This window comes from Dromaius novaehollandiae, chromosome 2 (genome assembly GCF_036370855.1).
Source record: "Dromaius novaehollandiae isolate bDroNov1 chromosome 2, bDroNov1.hap1, whole genome shotgun sequence".
Classification (NCBI taxonomy): domain Eukaryota; kingdom Metazoa; phylum Chordata; class Aves; order Casuariiformes; family Dromaiidae; genus Dromaius; species Dromaius novaehollandiae.
The window spans coordinates 70,208,468-70,229,257 of record NC_088099.1 but is presented as its reverse complement, the minus strand read 5'-3'; the positions used below and the strand labels follow the sequence as shown (position 1 = coordinate 70,229,257).

The following is a 20,790-nucleotide window of genomic DNA, read 5'->3' as shown; positions in this document are numbered from 1 at the left end:
GGCGAGTGGGGGCAGAGCTTCCTCCCCGCACTCCGGCGCACAATGACATCACCGCCCTCCGTGACGTCACGCAGGGGCGGGGAAGCCTCGGGGCAGCGCCTGGCGCGGAAGCGACGCGCTTCCGGCGCGCTCCCCGAGGCGCCGCGAGACGGTTTCCTGCTGGCGGGGGTGAGATGGCGGCGCCCGGAGCCCCGGTTACCATTACCGTCACCTACAGTAAGAGCCGCCCCAGGGAAGAGCGGCCGCGGCCCGCAGCGCTCGGGGGCGGGTCCTGCCGGCGGGGCGGGGGAGGCTCGTTCCGGCCCTGCCGCGGCTCCCCGGGAAACGGAGGAGGCAGCGGCGTTCTTTTAAATGAAACGCCTCACGGCGCTGACGCCACGTTGTGTGCTAAAGCAGCTGCTGTCTGCCGGGCTGTCGCCTTGAGTGAGACTCACTTTGTTGAGTGAGCTCGGAAATTTGGGGTCAGCGAGATGTCAGATCGCAGCAGCAAAGGATAACTTCTTGCTTATGATAGCTGGGTGCTGACGTGATGGAGTGGGTTACTCAGGGGCCTGTTGGGACAACTGCACTTTTCCCTGAAGAAGAGAAACTGGAGGGGTAAAAAAAGATGGCAGGGAAAGTCTTCAAATAAATGTAAAAAAATTAATGTAAAGAGTTAAGAATAGTCTTGACCCTACAATTCCTAAAAATAGAGCAAGCAATACTTTGCTTAAGTTACAGCAATGGTTTTATGTTAGGCATTAGGAAGAACACTGAGGATAGTAAGGTATTAAAAATTATTCATCAGCAGATTTTGTTCCCAAAACTTGTGAATATTTTATGAATTTTTTTTTAATAATTGAACAGTAAAGTCCCTGCTCCCATCTCTTTTGCACTACATTAGTGATATTCTTTCTACCTTGAGAGCTCCCTGCTTATTTCTATTTGCTTATTCCAAACTGTTTTCAAACTGTTATTTCTTATGTTTGTTATTTTACTATGTGAAAATGTTTCTTTATCACCTGGCAGCTTAGTTTATTTAAGAGTCTTTGCTGAGGGACCTTGTGGAATAATGTATTTAGATCTTCATGGTCTATGTGCTTGTCAATGCCTTCAGAGAACTCCATTTGAGCTGAGGGATTTTCATTTGCAAAGATGATATCAACTTTCCTTCAAAATGCTATGTTTATAATTCCAGCATCTTGATGTTTGCTAACAGTCTTTTTATCTGGGAATATTTTTATCCTTCCAGTTATTTTCTTATTTGGTAATTACTTTGTCATTCATGACAAGTAGAAGGCATCTTTCATCTTGGACTTCAGCCATCTGGTTTATACCTGCTGCTGTTAGGTGCTTGTTTACCACTTGGTGGAAATATTTTTGTTAAAGGTGTGTGTGTGTGTGTGAAGGTGGGGAATGATGGAAATAATGAAGGCTTAAGAAAGAGAGTAGTAGTAGACCCACATGTATCACTGTACAATCCACAAGTCATTGAATTGACCTGATTTTTCTAAATGTGTCTAGAGTTTTCCAAAAGAATTGGGAAGTTTGCATTAGTTGAGATTTTAAATCAATGTTGTCATTTACAAAAACGAACGGATAAGTTGTGATACCCGTTCTAACCTACAAGGTGTTTTTTGTGGTGATTTCACTCAGCAGTGAATTGACAGTATAACTTGTGTTATAGTCATCCTAAAGTGTTATTCGTAATTTGTAATTAAAGCTGTCTTCATTGCAAGGCAAGCTTTAGCTGTTCTTTTCCTCCTTTCTTGTTTTCTTTTTTCCTCAACTGCTGACAGGTACACTCCTTACACACAGCAGATAAATGTACCAAAACAATATTCTGGAATACATCAAGACTAGGACCTCCATTCCCTGTATTTTTCAAAATGAATTGGGAATGAGGTCCGTTTGTGGGAAATGCTTGAGGGAGAGCTGATGTAATAGGATTTTGAGCTTAAAACCATTTTTGAATTCCAGAACATTGTTGGAGTTTCCAAGTTCTTGAGGTTTCTATGTAGCTTGTCATATGACCCTAGGAGACCAAAACCTGTTAATATAGATGTTTATAGTACTCTTTATTTGCAAAAGATGTGTGTTTCAAATTAGAGGCATGAGGACAGTTTTCTTTCTGATGGCTGTTAGAGTTCTCTCTTCCTGTAAACTGAATAACATCTGTCTTAATTGCCTTGCAGCCAGTGGTGGCTAATTTCTGTGGATGTTTTAAAATTGGCAGGCCTTAAGCATGTGGGAGCAGAAGGTTAGAGAAGGCAGGATCAGTTGAGAAGCAGAGATGAATTGACATAGTCATTTTATTCAGACAACTTCCTGCTGTTTGTTGCACATAAAAATCTCGTGATCTTGGGGAATCTGAGCAGGATACTCCGTTAGCAGTAGCTGACCGGGCTGCGGCAAGGCAGCTAAGGCTGCATATCGGCTCACTGATAGTGTGGGCTTTCCAGGCACTAGTGTTGCTCATTTCTGGCCATGTAGTCTCATCCCTACCCTGCCCAGGTTCTGACATATTTTGGAGTATAGCTGGGCAAAACTGACTTGTCTGGATTAGAGCGACTTACTGGTTTGCGTGCAGGTGTGTGTCTGGTTAGCTTTTGTCTAGGTTAGTGAAGTGAAGGTTAGCGAACTTGCCTGACAAGAGCCAGAGCAAAGCAAGCAGCACAAATACTCAGCTGGAAACAGGACCTATCCTTTTGCAGAGGCAGTCGGTTGTTGCTTTGACTGACCTGCTCTCGTGAAACCATACTCCGACTGCACACAAAATCCCTGATGAGTGGAATGAGGCTAAGAGGGGATTTAAGGGCTAAAGTCTCCCAAGACTTTGGGAATTAAATGATAAGCCTCTTCAAGACTGCTATGGTTAAGACTTTGGAGACCCTCACTAGAACTCATCTGACACTTGGAAACAGTGACTGCAGGTTTTACTTGAAGCTGGATGTGCTATTAAGATGTATTATGGGGAGAAACCATCTTCAGATTGTGAGAGTTCTTTCAGATGGCCCAGTAGCGGGAAGGCTGGGAAGACATTGATTGCTTCTCATGTGTAAGGAGCAAGGAGCAAAGGAAGTGATAAGTCATCTCTGATTTCCCAAGACTTGTGTCATTAAAAGTTCCTCTAAGTAGGAAATAAAGCAGATCATGAAAGTCTGGGCTTCCATTCTTCAGCTTGTGGGATGCCTGCACCATCTGCATTCTTAAATATTATCCCCCATCTCTCTTTTTTATCAGGAGCATTATGGCCAACAGATTTCTCCTTATCCAACTCTTCAGGTTATTAGAAGATTTTAAAAATACATATTTTCAGCTGAGATGAGTAACTCTAAGATGAAGGAATTGGAGTAGAACCCTGTGATTTAAAATTAAGATTGTACATGAGTATCAGTGATTTGAGAACTTTCTGCATTCATGGAAATAAGCATTAGAAACTGATTCCACCTAAAACTTTCTAGGTAACAATAGATATTACTGTTATTCTGTTTTTGTTAGGTAATGAAAAACACAGTATTCAGGTTGCTTCTCATCAGGAAGATGGTGAACCTACACTGCAAGACATGGCTCTACTTATTGAACAAGTCACTGGTGTTCCAGTTCCTTTTCAGAAACTGATATACAAAGGTAACTTACAAATCTGCCCATGTTTCTTTATACATAGTATCTTTCATCTTGCTTTCAGATGTCGGTGTTCTGAATGTTTTTAGAAAGGCATTCTTAACACTTTAATTTTTAGGACTTGGAAAGAACAGTTGAAAGTATCACGTATTGTTATTAGTAATATTTTGGCTGTTTTTTTTCTCTCTCTCATTCCATTTAGGAAAATCTCTGAAAGAAATGGAACAACCATTGTCAGCACTCGGTGTTAAAAATGGTTGCAAAGTCATGCTGATTGGGAAAAGGGTAAGTGTTGCCTTCCGAAGTCTTTTTTCTTACATTATCCTAATTTCTGTTAGTGGCTCAACTCCTGAACATGGATATAGGTTTCAGCATAAAACTCATCTTGTGTACATACCAACAAAGCTGTGTTCAGTCTCACACTGTCTCATACTGCAAATAACTCTGCAGCTTTCTGAAATTACATTACTGACAAACTTCTGCCTGATCTGTGGTTTGTCAGCACTCCTGAAGCTCCTGTGTGCTGATGCCCTTTTCTGTCCATCCTATTTTTCTGGCTGAAAAACAACAACAAAATCCTGTAGCTGCTGTGTCTGCTGCGTTACTTCTAGTGAAGTGACCTATGACTAGCTTTGTCAAGTAGAGGACAAAATAGTATCTCCTCATATGTTATCTCTACTTGCAGGATAATAAAGCTAATAAAAGAAAATTATTTGCACTTTTCATTTTCTTTTCAAATTAATTTCATGTAACATGTTTATACATTGCCACTTTATTTGTTATTAAGCTTTGGAAGCAGCTTGTTTGGTGGGTACTAAAGTACGGAAAGAATAACCACAGTGTAATATTTGTTTTAAGTCAGCAAAAGCCTTCCCTTCTGTATTACACTGTTGCTGGTCTTTAGCTACATAGTGACTCTATTTGTTCTGCAGTTGTGAATTTTATGCTTTTGAATACACAGAATAGTCCAGAGGAAGAGGCGGAATTAAAGAAGTTAAAAGATTTGGAGAAGTCAGTGGAGCATATAGCTAACAAATTAGAGGAAGTTATTAAAGAACTCACAAGTATCCAGAAGGTACGTCAGCTCTGTATTGTTTTAAATATTTGCAAAACTGTTTTTTAAGTACATATTTTTAAAAATACCGCTTGAAGGTTTTGTACAGTCAGTAGTAAGCTGACTGTTTTAGCTTTCCATGGGGCCTGTAAAATTCTTAATAAACTTCAAATGCTATTTATGAGTTTTCAAAATAGGGAGATGTATGGCACTGTTTGGAAAAAGGTAAATATTGTTGCATATTGACAAATGATATTCTTTAGATCTAGAAAAACGTGAACAGTTCTCTCAAAATTCAAAGGTGAATGGCTGTTCCTTTGAGTTTTGTTTAATAATTTAAGAAAACCTAGTAGATCTTACAGTTAGTATTTCAAGCATTGGTGGAATACAAATTGAGATTGGAGTTTTTGTTGTATCTGAAACTATAGAAGTAGTAAAAAATATTTTCTGCTGCAGTGGATTGACAAATTTTTCTAAGCTGAGTAATTTTCAGGATGTGCAATAAAACTGTATTTTCTTCCCTCTTTTTCTTCCTCAGGGTTTTTTAGCAAAGGATCTCCAGGCAGAAGCTCTGAAAAAGCTGGACAAGAGGATAAAAGGAACTGCAGAGCAGTTCATGAAGATCCTGGAACAGATAGATGCCATTGTAAGTAAATAATCACAGAAGGGCATCATATCCCAAAATAAGTTTACTTTTAAGAATAAATCTTTAATATAGTTTATTTCATATTTTAAAATACTAATAAATATATATATATATTTAAAGTTAGTAATTGGTTTGCTCATTTTTTCTTTAATATCCACCTCTTGTCCCTGTATTTCTCCAAAAGGCTACTAAATGGTGACATTAATGCTTGTGTATGCATCCCCATTCTACAGAAGAGCTTCATATTGGGCAACAGCCTGTTAAGACTACATGAAATGGGTATCCTTTACTCAAGTTTTACCCTTTTAGTTTGTCTTGACAAGACCTGTTACATTAAACTTTATGGTAACAGTAAAGGTCTTGAGGGGACGGTGTAAAAAAAAGAAAAAGAAAAAGAAAAAAATCAGAAGCACTTTTTCTATATTGCTTAAGAACAAGGAGGTCCTGAAAAATTTTCTCGTCAGTCCTATGTGGACTGACAGTACTTTTATTCAAGATGTCTGCATACTGAGGACTGGATTCTTTATCTGAAACGTTCTGGGGTTTATCCAAGCACTTCACAGTCATTAATGGATCATAACCTTACAGCATCCTTCTAGAGTATAATATGTATCTCCCTGTATAACATGAGCGTTATGGAAATTAGGCTTGTCGGCCACCATAACAGGGTTTGGCCCTAGGTTCCCGCAAGCAAAGTTCAGAGCCAAATCAAAGTAAATTAAATAATTAAATTTTAGTTACACGCGTGCAGTAATTACAGCTCGAGCTGCGTGCCTCCAAAGAGGGACCCAAACAAAAAAAAATCCTGGGCAATTATAGTTTTTTCAACTTAAGTTTCCCACCCCTCACGCGGTAGTTAGAGCAATAGTAATATTTAGATCTGGGGTCTCCTGCTCCTCATTGGATCTCATTGTTGTTCCTAGGTAAGCTGTTTTTCTCCTTGTCTTTATTTTTTGCAGTCTCTGCTGACGGTTGTACCTTTATTTTTGTTGGGTCTTACTGTTTTCTCTCAAGGTCCTGAGGAAGAGGAGGAGGTGATTCTAAATCATAGCAATTAACACTGCCCCAGCAGTGAGCTAAGGCTTTGCCCCTCCAGATCCTAATGCCCTGCACTGGTCTTGTTTCAAAGCCTTGACATCCTCCCTTTCGGAGTGTGAGACACAGGAACACAGACTGCTTGTAACTTCCTTATCTTCCCAGCTGGAACCAGCTCTGAGGCCCTTTTCTTACTGGACTAAGTAAAAGTTCATTGTTTTATCTAAGTGCAGCCTAAGGCTTCAGCAAATTTAGCTACTCATGCTAAGCAAGTTCTATATAAGTTGTGCTAAGCGGCTACCTCTAGACAGTTTCAGTTTGCTATTCCTTAACAGTGAGAACTGAGAGCTAGGTGAGAATAAGGGACTTGCCCTAGATTGTGGCAACTAGGGTATTTTGTTATTCAGTTTCTATGTCTGTTGGGTCGTTCTCTTTTGCTTCGTTGTCTAATTCTGTTGCATATCATGATCATAAATTCCCATTCTGAAGGAAGACCATGCTGCTTTTCTGTGGTAGTAATGTCTTTGGGTCTACTCCTTTCCACAGTGACCCTGTATGGGTTTGTTTCAGCATGTTTTCATACAAAGGTCTATATTCTGTGAAACAAATGGATTTTAATTGAGAAGTACTTTGAAAAAGTTGAGCAGCTGACTATGTCATAGAGTAATAGCTTGAATTGGCCCTCGCCAGATGCTGTATGTTATGTGTTGCTGGGATTGGCAGGGAGTTTGTTATCTTATTTCCTCCTTTCATACTGTTCAACTTTAATGGTAAGTTAGCCTTTGCTGTTTGCTGCCAGGAGTTTAGCTTATGTTCATCATAGCTGACAATTCTAAGTATGTTTTAATTTTTCTTGTATGTTATAGTTAAAAGAAAAAAGTGGTTCAGTATTTTGAAGTCTTCAATTTTCAGTAGTCTTCATCAGTTCTTGAATGCTGTTGGACATACAGACTTAATACAACTGCTTCCTTGTTTGAAGTGGCAGACTTCCTATATCTTACCCTGAAAATAGCAATGAGGTGACAACTGGCTCATTTGGGTGGGATCAAAGCTTATTTCTGATCCCACTTATTTCTGGTACCATGTCTCATTTAGAAGAAAGGCAGTATTTGTATGCTGATTTACAGTTCTGGAACCTAGCAAGCAGCCTTGAAAGCCCCTCTTTATTGCTTCCTCATTAATCCAAACTGTTTCCCAAGTTTTGTTTTGATTCTGGTACTTCTTGCATGGTTTAAACAGAAAGCTTGCTATTATATATCCCCTTGTCCAAAATGCTCTAGATAGTACTGGACATGGGCTCCCAGGCTTAGTAAAAGATTTTGGGAGGCTATAAGTTGGTGACTTCTTGTTTCAATGAAAAAATGGGCTTCAGGTGCCTCAGTTTTCTCTTGTGGAAGTGGAGCAGTCAGGTTTAAAAATAATCATGATTGATATCTTTTAATATTGGTGATAGTTGTCTTTTACTTCATTGTAGCCTAGAAGCTGACATTGACCAGCATCATATTTTTAAGGGTGGAATGAAAATTAGGGCTTCTTGTAGCAGTGGATGAAGCCACATTTTGAAACCAACCTCCATATTTATTTGTCTTAATATTCTAATAACACTATGGCTTTTATCATGAAAACTGAATTCGAATATCCTCCGGGAAAATCTTACAGTTAAGATATGGAATCTTTGCATAAAATGTAGCTGTTCAGTATGCTCTTATTACAGCAGATCACATGATCAGGCCCCAACTTTATGAAGGTATTACTTAAATGTACTGCAGTTGTGGAACATACAGATGTAGCAACGCAGAACAATAATGAGGTATGTGTGCGAACAATAAACAGGTGCCACTGAAGTAAGAAATAGAAATGTGAAGCAGAAAAGTGAAAAGCTTCCAGAAAGCAGTTTTTCTGTGTATCTGAAATGTTTTACACACTTCCTAATGTTCCTTGCATTACCCAAGTAAAAAACAAGTCCTGAAAAATCTCTTGAATGCCATTGATTGTATAAATCTGCTAGTGATTGAATCAGCAGCATATTATAGAAAAAGTAATTGAGTGAGCTATATTCTGGCAAGATGGAAGAGTGAACACATTGTAGAAAGGAAACATACCATACTTTTGCATCATAAATATTCCAGTTTGTTTCTTTGGCAGAATTGTTATGGAAACGCTTTAAAATGTCTTGGGCATTGTACGTTGTTTGGATCATTTAAAAACATGAAGCTTTATGCAAAATCAGGTTTGTTGGTATTAAGACAGCTAACAGGTGAAGACTACATACTATTTTCTGTTTATTCTAGGAGTGTTACCCTCTTTTTCTTAGCAGACATGTCATTAATTAGAGGAGCTGGTTTTGGAACTAATAATCCTTTTTACTAGACTCCATGTATTTAAGAGCTATGAATTTTAAAAAGTGAGTCAGAAAGTGGCAGTAGTAGTTCAAGACTCATACAGTATTGGGGTGGGAGAGGAAAGATATGGTGGTGTCACTGCCAAAAGTGCATAAACAAAGTCTTGAAGTGATGTCTTCAAGTAGAGTACCTGCAACTTGAACATTTTAACGTTAAACATTTGGTTAAAAATAGCTCCTGCTTCTGCAGGGGAGAGGGGAGAGTGGGATCTTTTAAGCATCTAAAAAAATTTTGAATATTGTGAAACAGTCCAGGCTTTGCACAAGCTGCAAATTATTTAATTTTTTTCAGGAGGAATATAGATTCAGTTTTGCTCAGCAGTTGAGGATTTATCTGTGTGCATCATTGGAAATGCATTTATTTCCACAATTAAAATACTTGGTCCAGGAGTAAAAGTCAAAGCATACTACTTGCTACAAATCTCAACAATTAGAACACAGAAAATGCCTGACTTGATTAGCTGGCACATTTTTTTAGACAAATTACTGAAACAAAGGAAAGAAATGAAAACTTCCTTGAGATTAGTAGGAAAATTTAAACCCACAGGCCTCATACTATGCACTACTTGTCAGCCTACTCTAATTTACTTGAAATCTGTCATTGATTTTGCAGGCTGAGAAATCACTTTGTTCTCATTATGATTCCTTATTAAATTTCTTGAAATAAAGTCACTGGCTTTTTTGTTTACATACATTAACTGCAAAATCCCCTGTCAAATTGGACATATCAAGTAAACCAATGCTTAATTAACATTCCAAGGATTAAAGAATGAATTATTCTGCAAACAGCATTATTGTGCCTTTAATAAACACTTCCCAGGCTTCTATGAAGTTTTACCATTTACAGTTGGAGTGATGTGAGCTTACTTCTGAATCTTTGATTTTGTTTGGATAATTAAACATTTGATAGGCATTTCTTATTTTTAATTCTTAAATCTCTTAACATGGATCATAAGTGTAAAATCAAAGGGGAATATTTTTCTAAAGCACAAGGAGCATGAAAGTGCCATCATCCCTCTGAGAGCAGAGCATCTAGTTACCACTTGTGCATTCAGAAAACTTGTTGAGAAATGCAGCCATTTAAAAGTTGCTTTTAAAGAAGCTTCTCGAGTGTCTAGTTAGATGAAAAAGTTTTGGTGTCAACATAATGTGCTTACCCAATTTACCAGTTTATTTAATAATAAGTGGTGAAGGAGTGGTAGTCAATAAAAATTATGCACTAAAATACTGTACATTGTGTTAGGGTTTTTAAAGATACTGTAATGTAAAAAACAAAAAAGCTTCTGGCTAAATGGACAGTGGTGTCAGCAAAAATCCCTGTAAGGCATTGGTGCTGTGTGTGGTAGAGTGTTTTTTTTTTTTTTTTTTTTAATCAATCTGACATCAGAAATCTAAAAGGTTCCTAGCTATTGTTGCTATTGACTGCTAGTGTGGGGGAGACTCTTTTTTAAAATTTTTTTGATCATGTCCCTTTGGATCATAAATGATAAATTTGACTAGCATTTGTTTTGTGTATTACCTCATTACAGTGCTATAAACTGGATTCAGGCATCAGATCTTATCTACTGGGGCCTGTGATTTGGAAAGTATGAAATAACCAAATAGGAGAGCAAAGATGAGGTGGTAACACTGTGCTTAAAAATCATTATTGCAAATGCTCCTGTAGCAGAGGAAGTCTGAGCAGAGCCAAAGGTTATGTTCTACAGCAGAGAGATGTTATTTTTTGGGGAAACCAGCTGGGAGAGGGGAAAGGAATGAAGAGAGGGGCTTGTATTTTGTAAGAAGCAGTGCTCAGGAAAGAGGGCACCTGGGTTTGTCGTTAAAAGAGCACTCAAGAATAGAGAGGATGCACAGGCAGGAAAATGCACACATGTGAATTCAGTATTGCAAAGGGGTGTTGGTTTTAACAGTCTTTTACGAAGCATGAGTATTTTGCATGCAATATATGAATTTTTGAAGGTGTAATGTGTAAAGTCAATGTATCCACATGGTAAGAACCCTCAAAGTGATGTGGTTAAGCATCTCTTTGGGGTATGGGGTGGGAGATAACCAGTGGTGATAGGGGGACTCAGGCTGTTTCTGTAGAGGGAAAAAATTGATAACCTGTTTTGGGTGAGGAAGAAAAAGAAAATTATGCCCAGGAGTTCTACAGAAGTTGTTGGGGTAAAGTCGGCACAGCAGTCAGCGCTCAGAAGTTTGAGAACTTATGTGCAAAGCACTGTGAGACTTGAACAGGGTTTTGTCACGGAGAAAGTAGAATGCAAATAAGAGACCTGCTGTATGAATCAGAATATGCTATGCAGTGGAAAGCCATCTACTAACTCAAGCTATCGCTCTGTGAGAGATGCACCAAGACATAAATTTAGCAAGAGCTTTGCATAAGCACTACCTAGATTAAGTTATTTTAAAAAAATATATATAAATTAAACTTGGTTTTAATTAAATATTGAAATGTTATTGTGACTTAAGGTTTATTGCCAGCTTCACCTGTTAAACCCTGAATAGTTGGACAACGTATTCCTGGAGAGGAGACGTAAGCTGACTAAGGTAAAACAGAGAGACTCTGAGATTTAATTTGATATTAACATTTGTAAGATTTACTAATTTGATTGCAAAATACCTTTTAAGCAGTTTGGTGAGTTAGTACATTTAGGGCTTCCAATTCTATGTCTTTGCCTAGGGCTTTAGAAGTGTGATTTTAAAAACAGCTATGAGGGTATGCAAACAAACACAGGATTTTGCATGCACAGATGCATTTTTAAAACAGTTTTGAAAAATGTTGTCCAAAATAGAAATGGTCTGAATATTGTCTTTATGGTCAGATTTCAAAGTTTTCTTTCAGTTACCAATATTTGTTTTTGGAATGGATATTGAGTGGTAAGCCCATCTGGATTTCCCTACCTGGTATTAATAGTTAACTTAGACCTATTCTGATAATAGAAAATTGTTTGTTTAATTTGTTATTGCAGTTTGGTAGGAATACTTGCATGGGCCAAAATCTCTCAGAAGGTGCGATCTGAGATGAAAAGCTCTGGGCAAAGGGAGATAACAAGAAGGCGTGGACAATGTAACTGAGCTAGCATATTATTTCATTTTTTAATTTGATTCTTAATAAATTCTGAGTCATGGAAATCTTCAAGGCGTAGAAGAATTTCTGTGACATAATGAGATCTTCACTTTCTGGTGAGAACAGACTATTAATAATTAGGCCCAACTGATCTTTGTTTTTCCAGCTTATTACACATTATGGGGTCAAATACTAGGTATTCTATACTAGTATTCTTTCTTCATGTCAAATGCTTCTTGTCATATTTTTTCATTTCAAAAATGAATATTGTACAAAACCAAGGGAAAAATGGGAGTGTTTCCTCTTGTGGTTACAGGGTCCTATGTCATAAACAAGATCCATTAAAATACTTCATATACCTTTATAATATTTTTTCTTTTTCTTTTTTTTCCTGTGACAACTGTAAGTATTCCAAAGGCCTTCATTTTTATTTGTGAGCTGAAACTGGTGTTTGAAGAAGACTCACTCCCAGCTTTAAACTAGCTTTTCAGTTGTTCTGTAATGTCTTTGGAGCGTGCAGTTTTCTGAAAGAAAAGCATGTAATAAAATCTTATCACAACATCATGCTTATTGGGAAGAGACATGTAGTTTTATCATGCTGCAGTGAGCAAGGGCTTATTGCAGTACACAGTACTAGAAAATACAATTCTTAAGGAGCAATGTACCTCCTAAAATGAACAGTTTAAAAAGAAAAGTTGTGCTTTGGAAAATGGACATAGGCCACTACTAAAATGGAGCTTTCGTTTATTTAGACAGTTGTTGAAAATGTAGTAATGGCTTCTGAATCTATCCTGTGCTGTAAATCCAAAGGGAATGAAGCCACACTACATAAATGAAGAAAGTAACCAGTGTAAAACAGGCCGCTGTGGGAGACTTTAGACATTGTGAATAATGAATTCCTGGAATTAACTGATAACTTATTTTCCAGAGGTACTTTTCTTCTCCTTTCTTGCAAAATGAAAGAGGAGATGAAAAGGATAGATAGGCTATGGAAAGGAAACTGTTTCTTGGGACAAACTGAAGAATGCTTCTGGTAACAAGAGGAGGACCCTCAATTTCTGCCTAATTTTTAGCCATTTCTGTCCCTGTTTGCAAGATAGCATTGCACCAGTTTGCATGTGGAAGGATGTCTCTGTTAACCTGCAGATGGACCTCTCTTGTGCCTTTTGATGCTGCTAATAATTTTTCACCCTGAAAGAAATATGTCTAGTTTTTGGTGCTGTTTCAGAAGGTGCAGTCTGACATAAAAGCTCTTTGCAAGGGAGATGCCTTTTCTGATCTCACAGGAAGTGTTAAAAAATGATACGAGTCTTATCAGCTTAATAATACTGCTGTTTGGGAAGACTCCAAATGGTACTAGAGCAACAGAAATGGAATTTGGAACTACAGGAACAGAAGATTCCTTCTCTCACTCACCTTCCAAAACCAAACCAACAAGATAAACCAGAAAACCTGACCTTGGGAATAGGCTAGCGTAGTAGTTATTCCCATTTTAAACTGATACTGTCCTAGGAGACAAGGAGCAGCATTCAATGTTCCTTCTTCCAGTGAGGCCGAAGAAAAATGATGGGGATTTTAACCAAGGGCTTATATGGAAGTAAAACAAAGGAATAAGTTCCAGCTCAATCTATGTACCCAGTTCCTCCTCCCTTCTGATGCAGAGTATGCGCTGAGCCTGGCCGTTACTATTTCATTGTCTGGTACCACCCACAATGTGCTAATCACTGCACAAATACCAGGGCAGTGTGATCTCTGCTCCAGAACTGCCCAGGATCTGTTTAAGCCCATAGTTTCACTTCTCACAACGACTGTTTTTTGGTGTGAAGTCTTGTGTATTTTTAACTCCCGTATTAAATTATGTGTAGGACTCCTTTATTTAAGACTGTGTATGTTTGGCTGGACTTTAAAAGAAAAGAAACTTTATTTTTTGTATTCTTATAAATGAACTTCCCAGTGGGACTTGCATTTTAGGTGAAATGAAACAGAGGGAAAGATAGGGTAACTTCTAGTCTTGATATAGAGGTAGGAGGAAAAAAAGTGTACCAGTGAGAAACTCCAAGATGTGATGGTGTGACCTTTTTTGCATTTCCAGCCGTGAGACCATAATGTTTCTGAGAACATTTGCATTAAAAAAAAAAATGCAAAAACACCCTTCCCCACCAATACCTCAATTTAACTTCTCTCCAAAAGAACAAAGCATGTAAAGCTTGTTAAGATGATATACATTAAATTACGCATATATATTGGGTGGAAGGAGTATGGAAACTGATGCAGTTTGACTTAAATGAAGTACTTCCATGTATAGATTCATAGAGAAGATCAGACATACAGCTTATGCAGGCATTGTTAGTCTGCTTTACCGATGCAGGCATTATACTGATTATATACTGATGATATAGCCTAATGATGATTGGGTTAATGTGTTTGTAAGAAATTACTGCATCTTCAGTAGTCTCTGAAAAACCTGAAGTTGATGCTCAGCAGAAGAGTTAACATGCTGCAGTGGACAAAGTGTATATGGTCTATTGCTGTGTGTCAGCTGAAGCCACATGGTGAACTTGCTAGCTCAGTTGTTTGCAATCATCATGTTATATCCCTGGATTTTTTTGAAATTATTACTTTTTCTTTTGAATTCTTCTACATGTAATCATCCTTACTGAGCAGGCATGCCATTTTCAGGTTGTCTCTTAAGAGGATTCAGCTCTTTGATACATTCACTTTTCACTGTATATTTAATACGTTAGTTTCTAGGTTAAGCTGCATCAACTTGTTCACTTATTTTACTGCAGAATCTGCCAGAGAATTTCAGTGACTGCAAACTGAAAAAGAAGGGACTGGTCAAAAGGGTTCAGGTGAGTTTTTTGCCATTTATATTGAGTACTTGTACACCAGCAGTTTGTGAAAATGTTTAGAGCTTAGATTTTTGCAGTACTTGTTGTTACAGTGCTATTTCTTATGACCTCTTTTTGAGTAGTATTTAATACTTTTATAAAGGAGCATACAAAAATAGGATTTTCATAGTTCGTACTATTTTCAAATAATATTTGTAATTTACATTAGTGGTTGGCCTTATGGCTGCCTAATGATGTGAAGCCATTCTGATTACTCATAAAGGAAACAGAATTGTTCTTTCTTTCCCATATCTGTGTGGGTTGATGTAATGAGTGAGGTTTGGGCATGACAGTGCAGCCAACTGACTCCTGCTGGAAGCTGGGAAACACCTTGCTAGAGGTGTTCTTCAGAAAATTTAGCATCTATTGCGACATACCAACTTTCTATAGACATTAAGCCTCTAAAGTAAAAGCTGTACAGAAGAGTGGCTATGCTGTTTTTTTTTAATTGCTTTGCTGTTGTGTGATGTTTATATTTTCCTAGGTATTCCTTAGAGACCTTACTCTGAAGTTTTGTTACTAAATGCTAGAATTTCTCCTTTTCCACCCCTCCCTGCCGCCCAAAAATGAAAACTTTCATAAATGAGTGGTAGTGCTACTCAAATTACTGTTTTGATTTGTATTGTGCTAGCTTCAGTCACAAGTTAGGCTCCTGAAAATTATCTGTGAATATACCTTGCACTCATACGGAGTTGAAAGGTTTTGTCTTTTACTGTAAACTTTATTTAATAATTTCCAAAAAGGTTTCCCAAATATTTTTAAATAGTCATCTACTTTAGAGAAAGTTCTACCAAGAAGTACTTTGTAGTGGAAATGCTTTTCTGTTATAGCTTTAGGTCCAAAGCCCTTTGGACTCTGTTACAGAGATAAATTCAATTAATGCAAGTTGAAATGAAGATGGTTTCCTGGCATGGCTGTGTTATATGGAGCTCTGAATAATTTTGATTCCATGTGCTTGACCAAAGTAGCTAGCTAGTAAAACTTTCCAGTACAGTTGTCGCCATAAACCTCATTGCAAACTGCTAGAGCTCTGCTCTTGGATGAAGTTATCGCAGAAATAAGTGGGGCTTTGTATAAGAACTGCTGTTAAGGCCTAAGGTAGGCTCTGTTGAGCGGAGGTCAGAATTATCCATGTGCTTTTATGGGGACAGTGTTCAGCAGCTGTAGCTTATGATCTCTTTGGGGAATGCAGAAGAATCAAAGGGATTTCAGACCAAAGCAGTCAACAATAATTTATTTTTCCAAAACAAGGAAATTATGGCAAATTATGCTTATTACTCTTATATATTTATAAAAGTGAGAGGGAGTTATTAACTGTCTTCTGTTGCTGGCAACCACTCATATCTTCCAGAGTGGAGACTTAGATGTAAAACACTTGCAGCCAGCAACTGCAGCTGATACCGCCTTGAATTCTTCATCACCCAAGTCTTGACAGAAGTGAGTTGATGTCAGGTTAAGGGGTTGGGTGAAGACAGATGATCCAAAATTGGGTGATGGTTGAAAAACACTGGCCTGGCACAACAAATTACCAGTTTAGAGGGGAGGGAGAGAAAGTTTCTTAATGCTATTTCAATTTAAATAGCATTAAATATCCTGCTTGTTAAGTCTATTGCAGACATAGCAAAACTGAGTATGGGATGTATATGTGTAGATAGAAACTATAGTTAGTGCTTTCGACTTGGCCTGAGAGAATATATCGGTGGAGCTAGGAAGCTTAAAGTGTTAAGGTGTGCTGTGATCAGGAAGCCAAGCTGATCAGCAGCCACTGGCTTTTAACTGCTGTGTGTGAGTTACTGCAATCATAAGAATTTGTGAGCGTGTTGTAAGAAATGCTTAAGGTGCTGTGGACTGCTCTCTTTGGAAAGGAGCTTTCCACCACTGAGGCACATAGGCTACTTGTAAAGATGAGGGTTCATGTTGCCCTGCAGTCTTGAGAAGTACAAACAAGGAGTTCTTGGCTTAACAAAGGCTTGTTTTGATTTGACTGAATAGGATTTTTCAGTCCCATCTTAGGCTACAGAAGTATGTGTTGTAGGAAGGAGTTTTAAAGTTATGTTCAAAGCTAAAGCCCCAACTTGTCGGAACTTTTTTGATCCTTACTAATGATTGTGGATTTTGGATTAAGTTGAAGTGGTTCAGTGGCAGGACTGGTGAAGATGGACAACCACGTTGTTGTTGTCATGTTTCTATTAGATTCCAGGTAAATAAAACTGTGAATAAGCCATTAGCAAAACTGATTTGGAAGGTGGTTGTTGAATTGCCTTCTTTACATGATGGAAACTTTAGTTTCTGTTCTTAAGCAGCAGTCTACCATTGCTGTAACTGCATCCCTGGTAACATTTGTTTGTTTGTTATTTTCAGGCTTTTCTTGCCCAGTGTGATACAATCGAAGGAAATATTGGTCAAGAATTGGATAAGCTGCAATCAAAGAATTTGGCACTGGCAGAATGAGGCATTGGTCTACTTAATTAGGAAACATAATTGCTCTATGAGCAAGAAGAAAAGTTTGCTCTTTGTTTTGGAGCACGTATTCAGCTTTCTTTTTTTTTTTTTTTTTTTTTTTTTTTTTTGAGCCCAGTCTGTTAGACTGGTACTAGTTAATCATTAGTTGCTGGTTGTCATGTTTGCCACTTGGTTAGACCTATTATTCTGAAAAGAAAACAATCCTTCCTAGAGAACTGCAGAAATAATATTTGTGGTGAATTGTTGTGTGTCTTATGGACGAGTGTTTAGTTAACTGAGTAACAAAGTTTGCAGTGATGGGCAATTTTGCCTGTTATGTCTGGGAATTAATTTACAGCTCAAATCAAAGAAGATCTATAATCATAAAAATGCCGTAAGTCACAGTTGTAGAACTTCAGCTTGCTTGAAAAAAGCAAACTGAGGCAACATCTGGGGAAGTATAACATTGTAGTAGACAATTCAGAGCAATAAAAAGACCACACATTTGTATCTACTTAATGTTTGTATGCATTGATAAACATAAGAAAGCTTGACTATAAGGGAGTTGTACCTATTTTAGCCTTAAATTGTCATAATAAATGGGATGTACTGTAACATGTATGGTACTTAATTCTGAGTGGTGCTTTACGTTGTTGTTGAGCTCCTTGATACAGGTGTATATTTTTTTACATGGATTTCTGATGTACTGTATTTTATAGCTTATTTTTATTGCTTCTGTTATGTCTTGAGTTATGGTGGTAAATGAAATGGGATCATTTCTGCTGCTCATATACAAAGGATTCAGTTGAAACAAGGTATGAATAAGCTCTTTTAAAAGATACTTTTGGCTTCTGTTCTGGTTTCACTGAATCCATGCTATATTTAATGGAAATTTGCAGTGATTGTTTCTGACTGATGCTTGCAGACATATGTCCTGCTTAACCTTCCTTAGTAGGTGAAAAATAAACTTTGGCAGGAGGTAGTAATTGTTCTAGCAGGTGCAGCCAGCTCTGTTTGCAATTGTGAGCCAGAGCTCACATCTGGCATACCTGTAATGGGAGCTGCTTTTTCACTGATGCTTCTGTGATATCTAAGTCTGTCGTCATACACAGTGACTGGTGAAATACTGACCGGCAGGAGCCTGTTCCTGTGACAAACCTGAGCTCCTTCATCTCACATGAGTCAGAGACTGAGGTTGTTTAGAGATGGCCCCTTAGATAATGAGTCTTTATCTGCATATGACTGTTTTATGATTAGCTCTCCTTACAAAATAAAAGTAGAGAAAGGGGCTAAAAGGATAATTTCTAATAAGTTGCAACCATTAAAGTATTATCCTGCAGTATTTCTCTGATGTTTGTAATTAGAGGAGCATTTCTTTAGTGAAAAACACTATTGGACAAATGGAGTGGTAGCCCTGCATTAAAAATGGGTCACTTTTATTGTAAAAATGCTTTTTGACCATACCAAGATTCAAGCTGCCATATTTCTGTTGTTATCAGTTTCTTTAAGATTGCATTTTTTCCACATGAAACTGTTTTTTTAGGAGCTGTAAAAGATTTTGAGGCCTAAAATCCTAGTAAACTTGGCTACTAGTTAGGAAATGGTATGTGTGGCAGGACTGTGGGTATTTTTTCCTACTGTTAGTACTCTGATCCTGCTGTATTTGCCCAGCACTTCAAGTTTATAGGGAGGAACAGCTGTAGCCATTTTTATGAAGACCTAGCTTAGTGCCACTTCTGTGCAAGGTTCTGCTGACTCTTAAACCAACAGCAACATGGTTGCTTAATTCAGGAGATGCAAAATTGCCCACTTTCCTTTGATGAAAAGGATCCTCACTTCCTCAAATGTGAATGTGCTCTAATGCATTGAACTTTCACAGGTGCCAGTTTCATGGGCAGAGAATATTTTGCCTATTAAGAGTTGTGGTCATGACTGGGATTGTGTTCACTTCTGCTGCTCCTTTGTGGTTTTCTCACTTTGGCAAGATCATTAAGGCTATAGACAGACGTTGTTGTTTGGATCTGTTAGTGGAAAAGGTCATTGACTCCAGCTACTTACCATCACTCTTTTACCAGAGACTGCTGCCGCTTGAGACCTGATTGCGTGAGTATAACCCGAACCTGTCTCAAAGCGGGATGCATTAATTTGATGATTTTAAATAGTAAATCTTTGGTAATCTGAGGCAAAAGGAGTGATGATGAACCTCTCCCACCAGCACATCTGGATTCAGAAGAGGATGTCCAGAGCTGAAGAACTTCTGTGATAACTCCTGTTATCAGTGTTCAGTTTCCAGGACAAAAGCGTAAGCAGATTAAGACAAATTTGTGCAAAGAAAACTCATTGTTTTGAAAACCAGGTATAAAAATGAACTGTTTGGAAAATAGATGGTTATATTTAAAATTTTGTAAGAACTTCTGGTGCGGATTGACTTTTTTGCTTATTCTTGAAAGATAAGCCGTACACCTCATGTTTTCCATAATAGCCTTATTTTTAGTAAAAACAAAAAAACCCTAATGCTTTTGAAAAGTGCAGCAGACTACAATCATGGAAGGAAGAGGGGACAATTAGAATCATTGGGACTTTGTAAAGGTAAACATGGATCTCAAAGTCAAATTTAAGGTGTATTCTCCCTAATTCTGTAGTCTAGGCATACTGTAATACCTACCTTGCTACTGAATCAGTTCTTCTCCTCCCATACCACCTGCCTTGGCTATGTGAAAAGGCAAAGTTATTCACTTTTGCATTAGTTTCACTTATCCCGTTGTCTTCCAGTTGCTGTATTGCTTTGGCTTCGTTTGCACATCTCAGATTGCCATTCATGCAAAATGTCTTATGATGCGGTTTGTCTTCTCTGAAAATTGAAATGGGATCACGGTTGCTGGTAGGCTGTGGTATGAGGCATACCAGAACTGATGTTCACAGAGCTACAGTCTTGAGCTGTGAGACCTCTTGCTCTTTATTTTTAAGAACAGCTTAAAATATGCTGTTTTTGGTGATGATGTTGGTGACCAAGTTCTCCTGGCAGTCATACTGTTGTAAACCTGGAGTAATACTATTTTGACATTTAGTAGTAGCTCACAGTTTGGGGTGTTATACTTGACACCATAGAACTTGGGGCTCGATTTTTCTTTTTTTCAGTTAACTTATTTTATTGTACCATCATAAATGAAAAGGAAAAAAAATAAAATATGGAAATTTCTCTGCTGTCCTTGGTCATGATGCAGTTATTAAATGATGTAGTAGGAGACGGAGCTGTTAATCTGTTGTCTCTTCATACAGAAATGGCTGACAAAGGGAGCAGCCATACTCTAATGAAATTATGCTGCTGTTTGTAGCAGTGCTGTGTTTGTAATGGAAAGGCACATACTGCTTTCTATGCTAAAATGGGGATTTATGGATGTTAGGCATTTTGCTGGTTGGGAATGGATGCTTGCCCTAACAGGCATTGCAGAAGAAGGTGCAGTGAATCAAAGCCTAAAATGCTTTTTGAAGGAAATGTTGCAAGGATTAGCAAAAAGCTGAGGCTAAAAAAAAACCAAAAAACCCCAACTTTTCTTTAGGAAGCAATTTTCATAGTTATGTTCCACATTGAGTGTCTTCTGCCAGGGCTTCTGTAATGTGGCTGTACTAGTTATTTTTTAATTTTTTTCC

At 38.0% G+C, this 20,790-nt stretch overlaps 1 protein-coding gene across 1 annotated transcript; it reads left to right on the top strand.

Annotated features, from left to right (window-relative positions):
- Positions 1–67: 67 nt before the first annotated feature.
- On the top strand, positions 68–20,344 carry BAG1 (BAG cochaperone 1). The gene is made up of 7 exons (XM_026099889.2): positions 68–216; positions 3,481–3,609; positions 3,806–3,888; positions 4,565–4,678; positions 5,196–5,303; positions 14,596–14,658; positions 17,059–20,344. The coding sequence occupies exons 1-7, from the start codon at positions 174–176 to the stop codon at positions 17,146–17,148; spliced, it is 630 nt and encodes a 209-aa protein (XP_025955674.1). The 5' UTR covers positions 68–173; the 3' UTR covers positions 17,149–20,344.
- Positions 20,345–20,790: the final 446 nt, after the last annotated feature.

Bases quoted from the DNA above. Each gene is read 5' to 3' on its own strand.
- BAG1 (XM_026099889.2), top strand. From the start codon at position 174: ATGGCGGCGCCCGGAGCCCCGGTTACCATTACCGTCACCTACA. The intron at 217-3,480 runs GTAAGAGCCGCC...TGTTTTTGTTAG, and splicing joins TACCATTACCGTCACCTACA to GTAATGAAAAACACAGTATT. The intron at 3,889-4,564 runs GTAAGTGTTGCC...TTGAATACACAG, and splicing joins TCATGCTGATTGGGAAAAGG to AATAGTCCAGAGGAAGAGGC.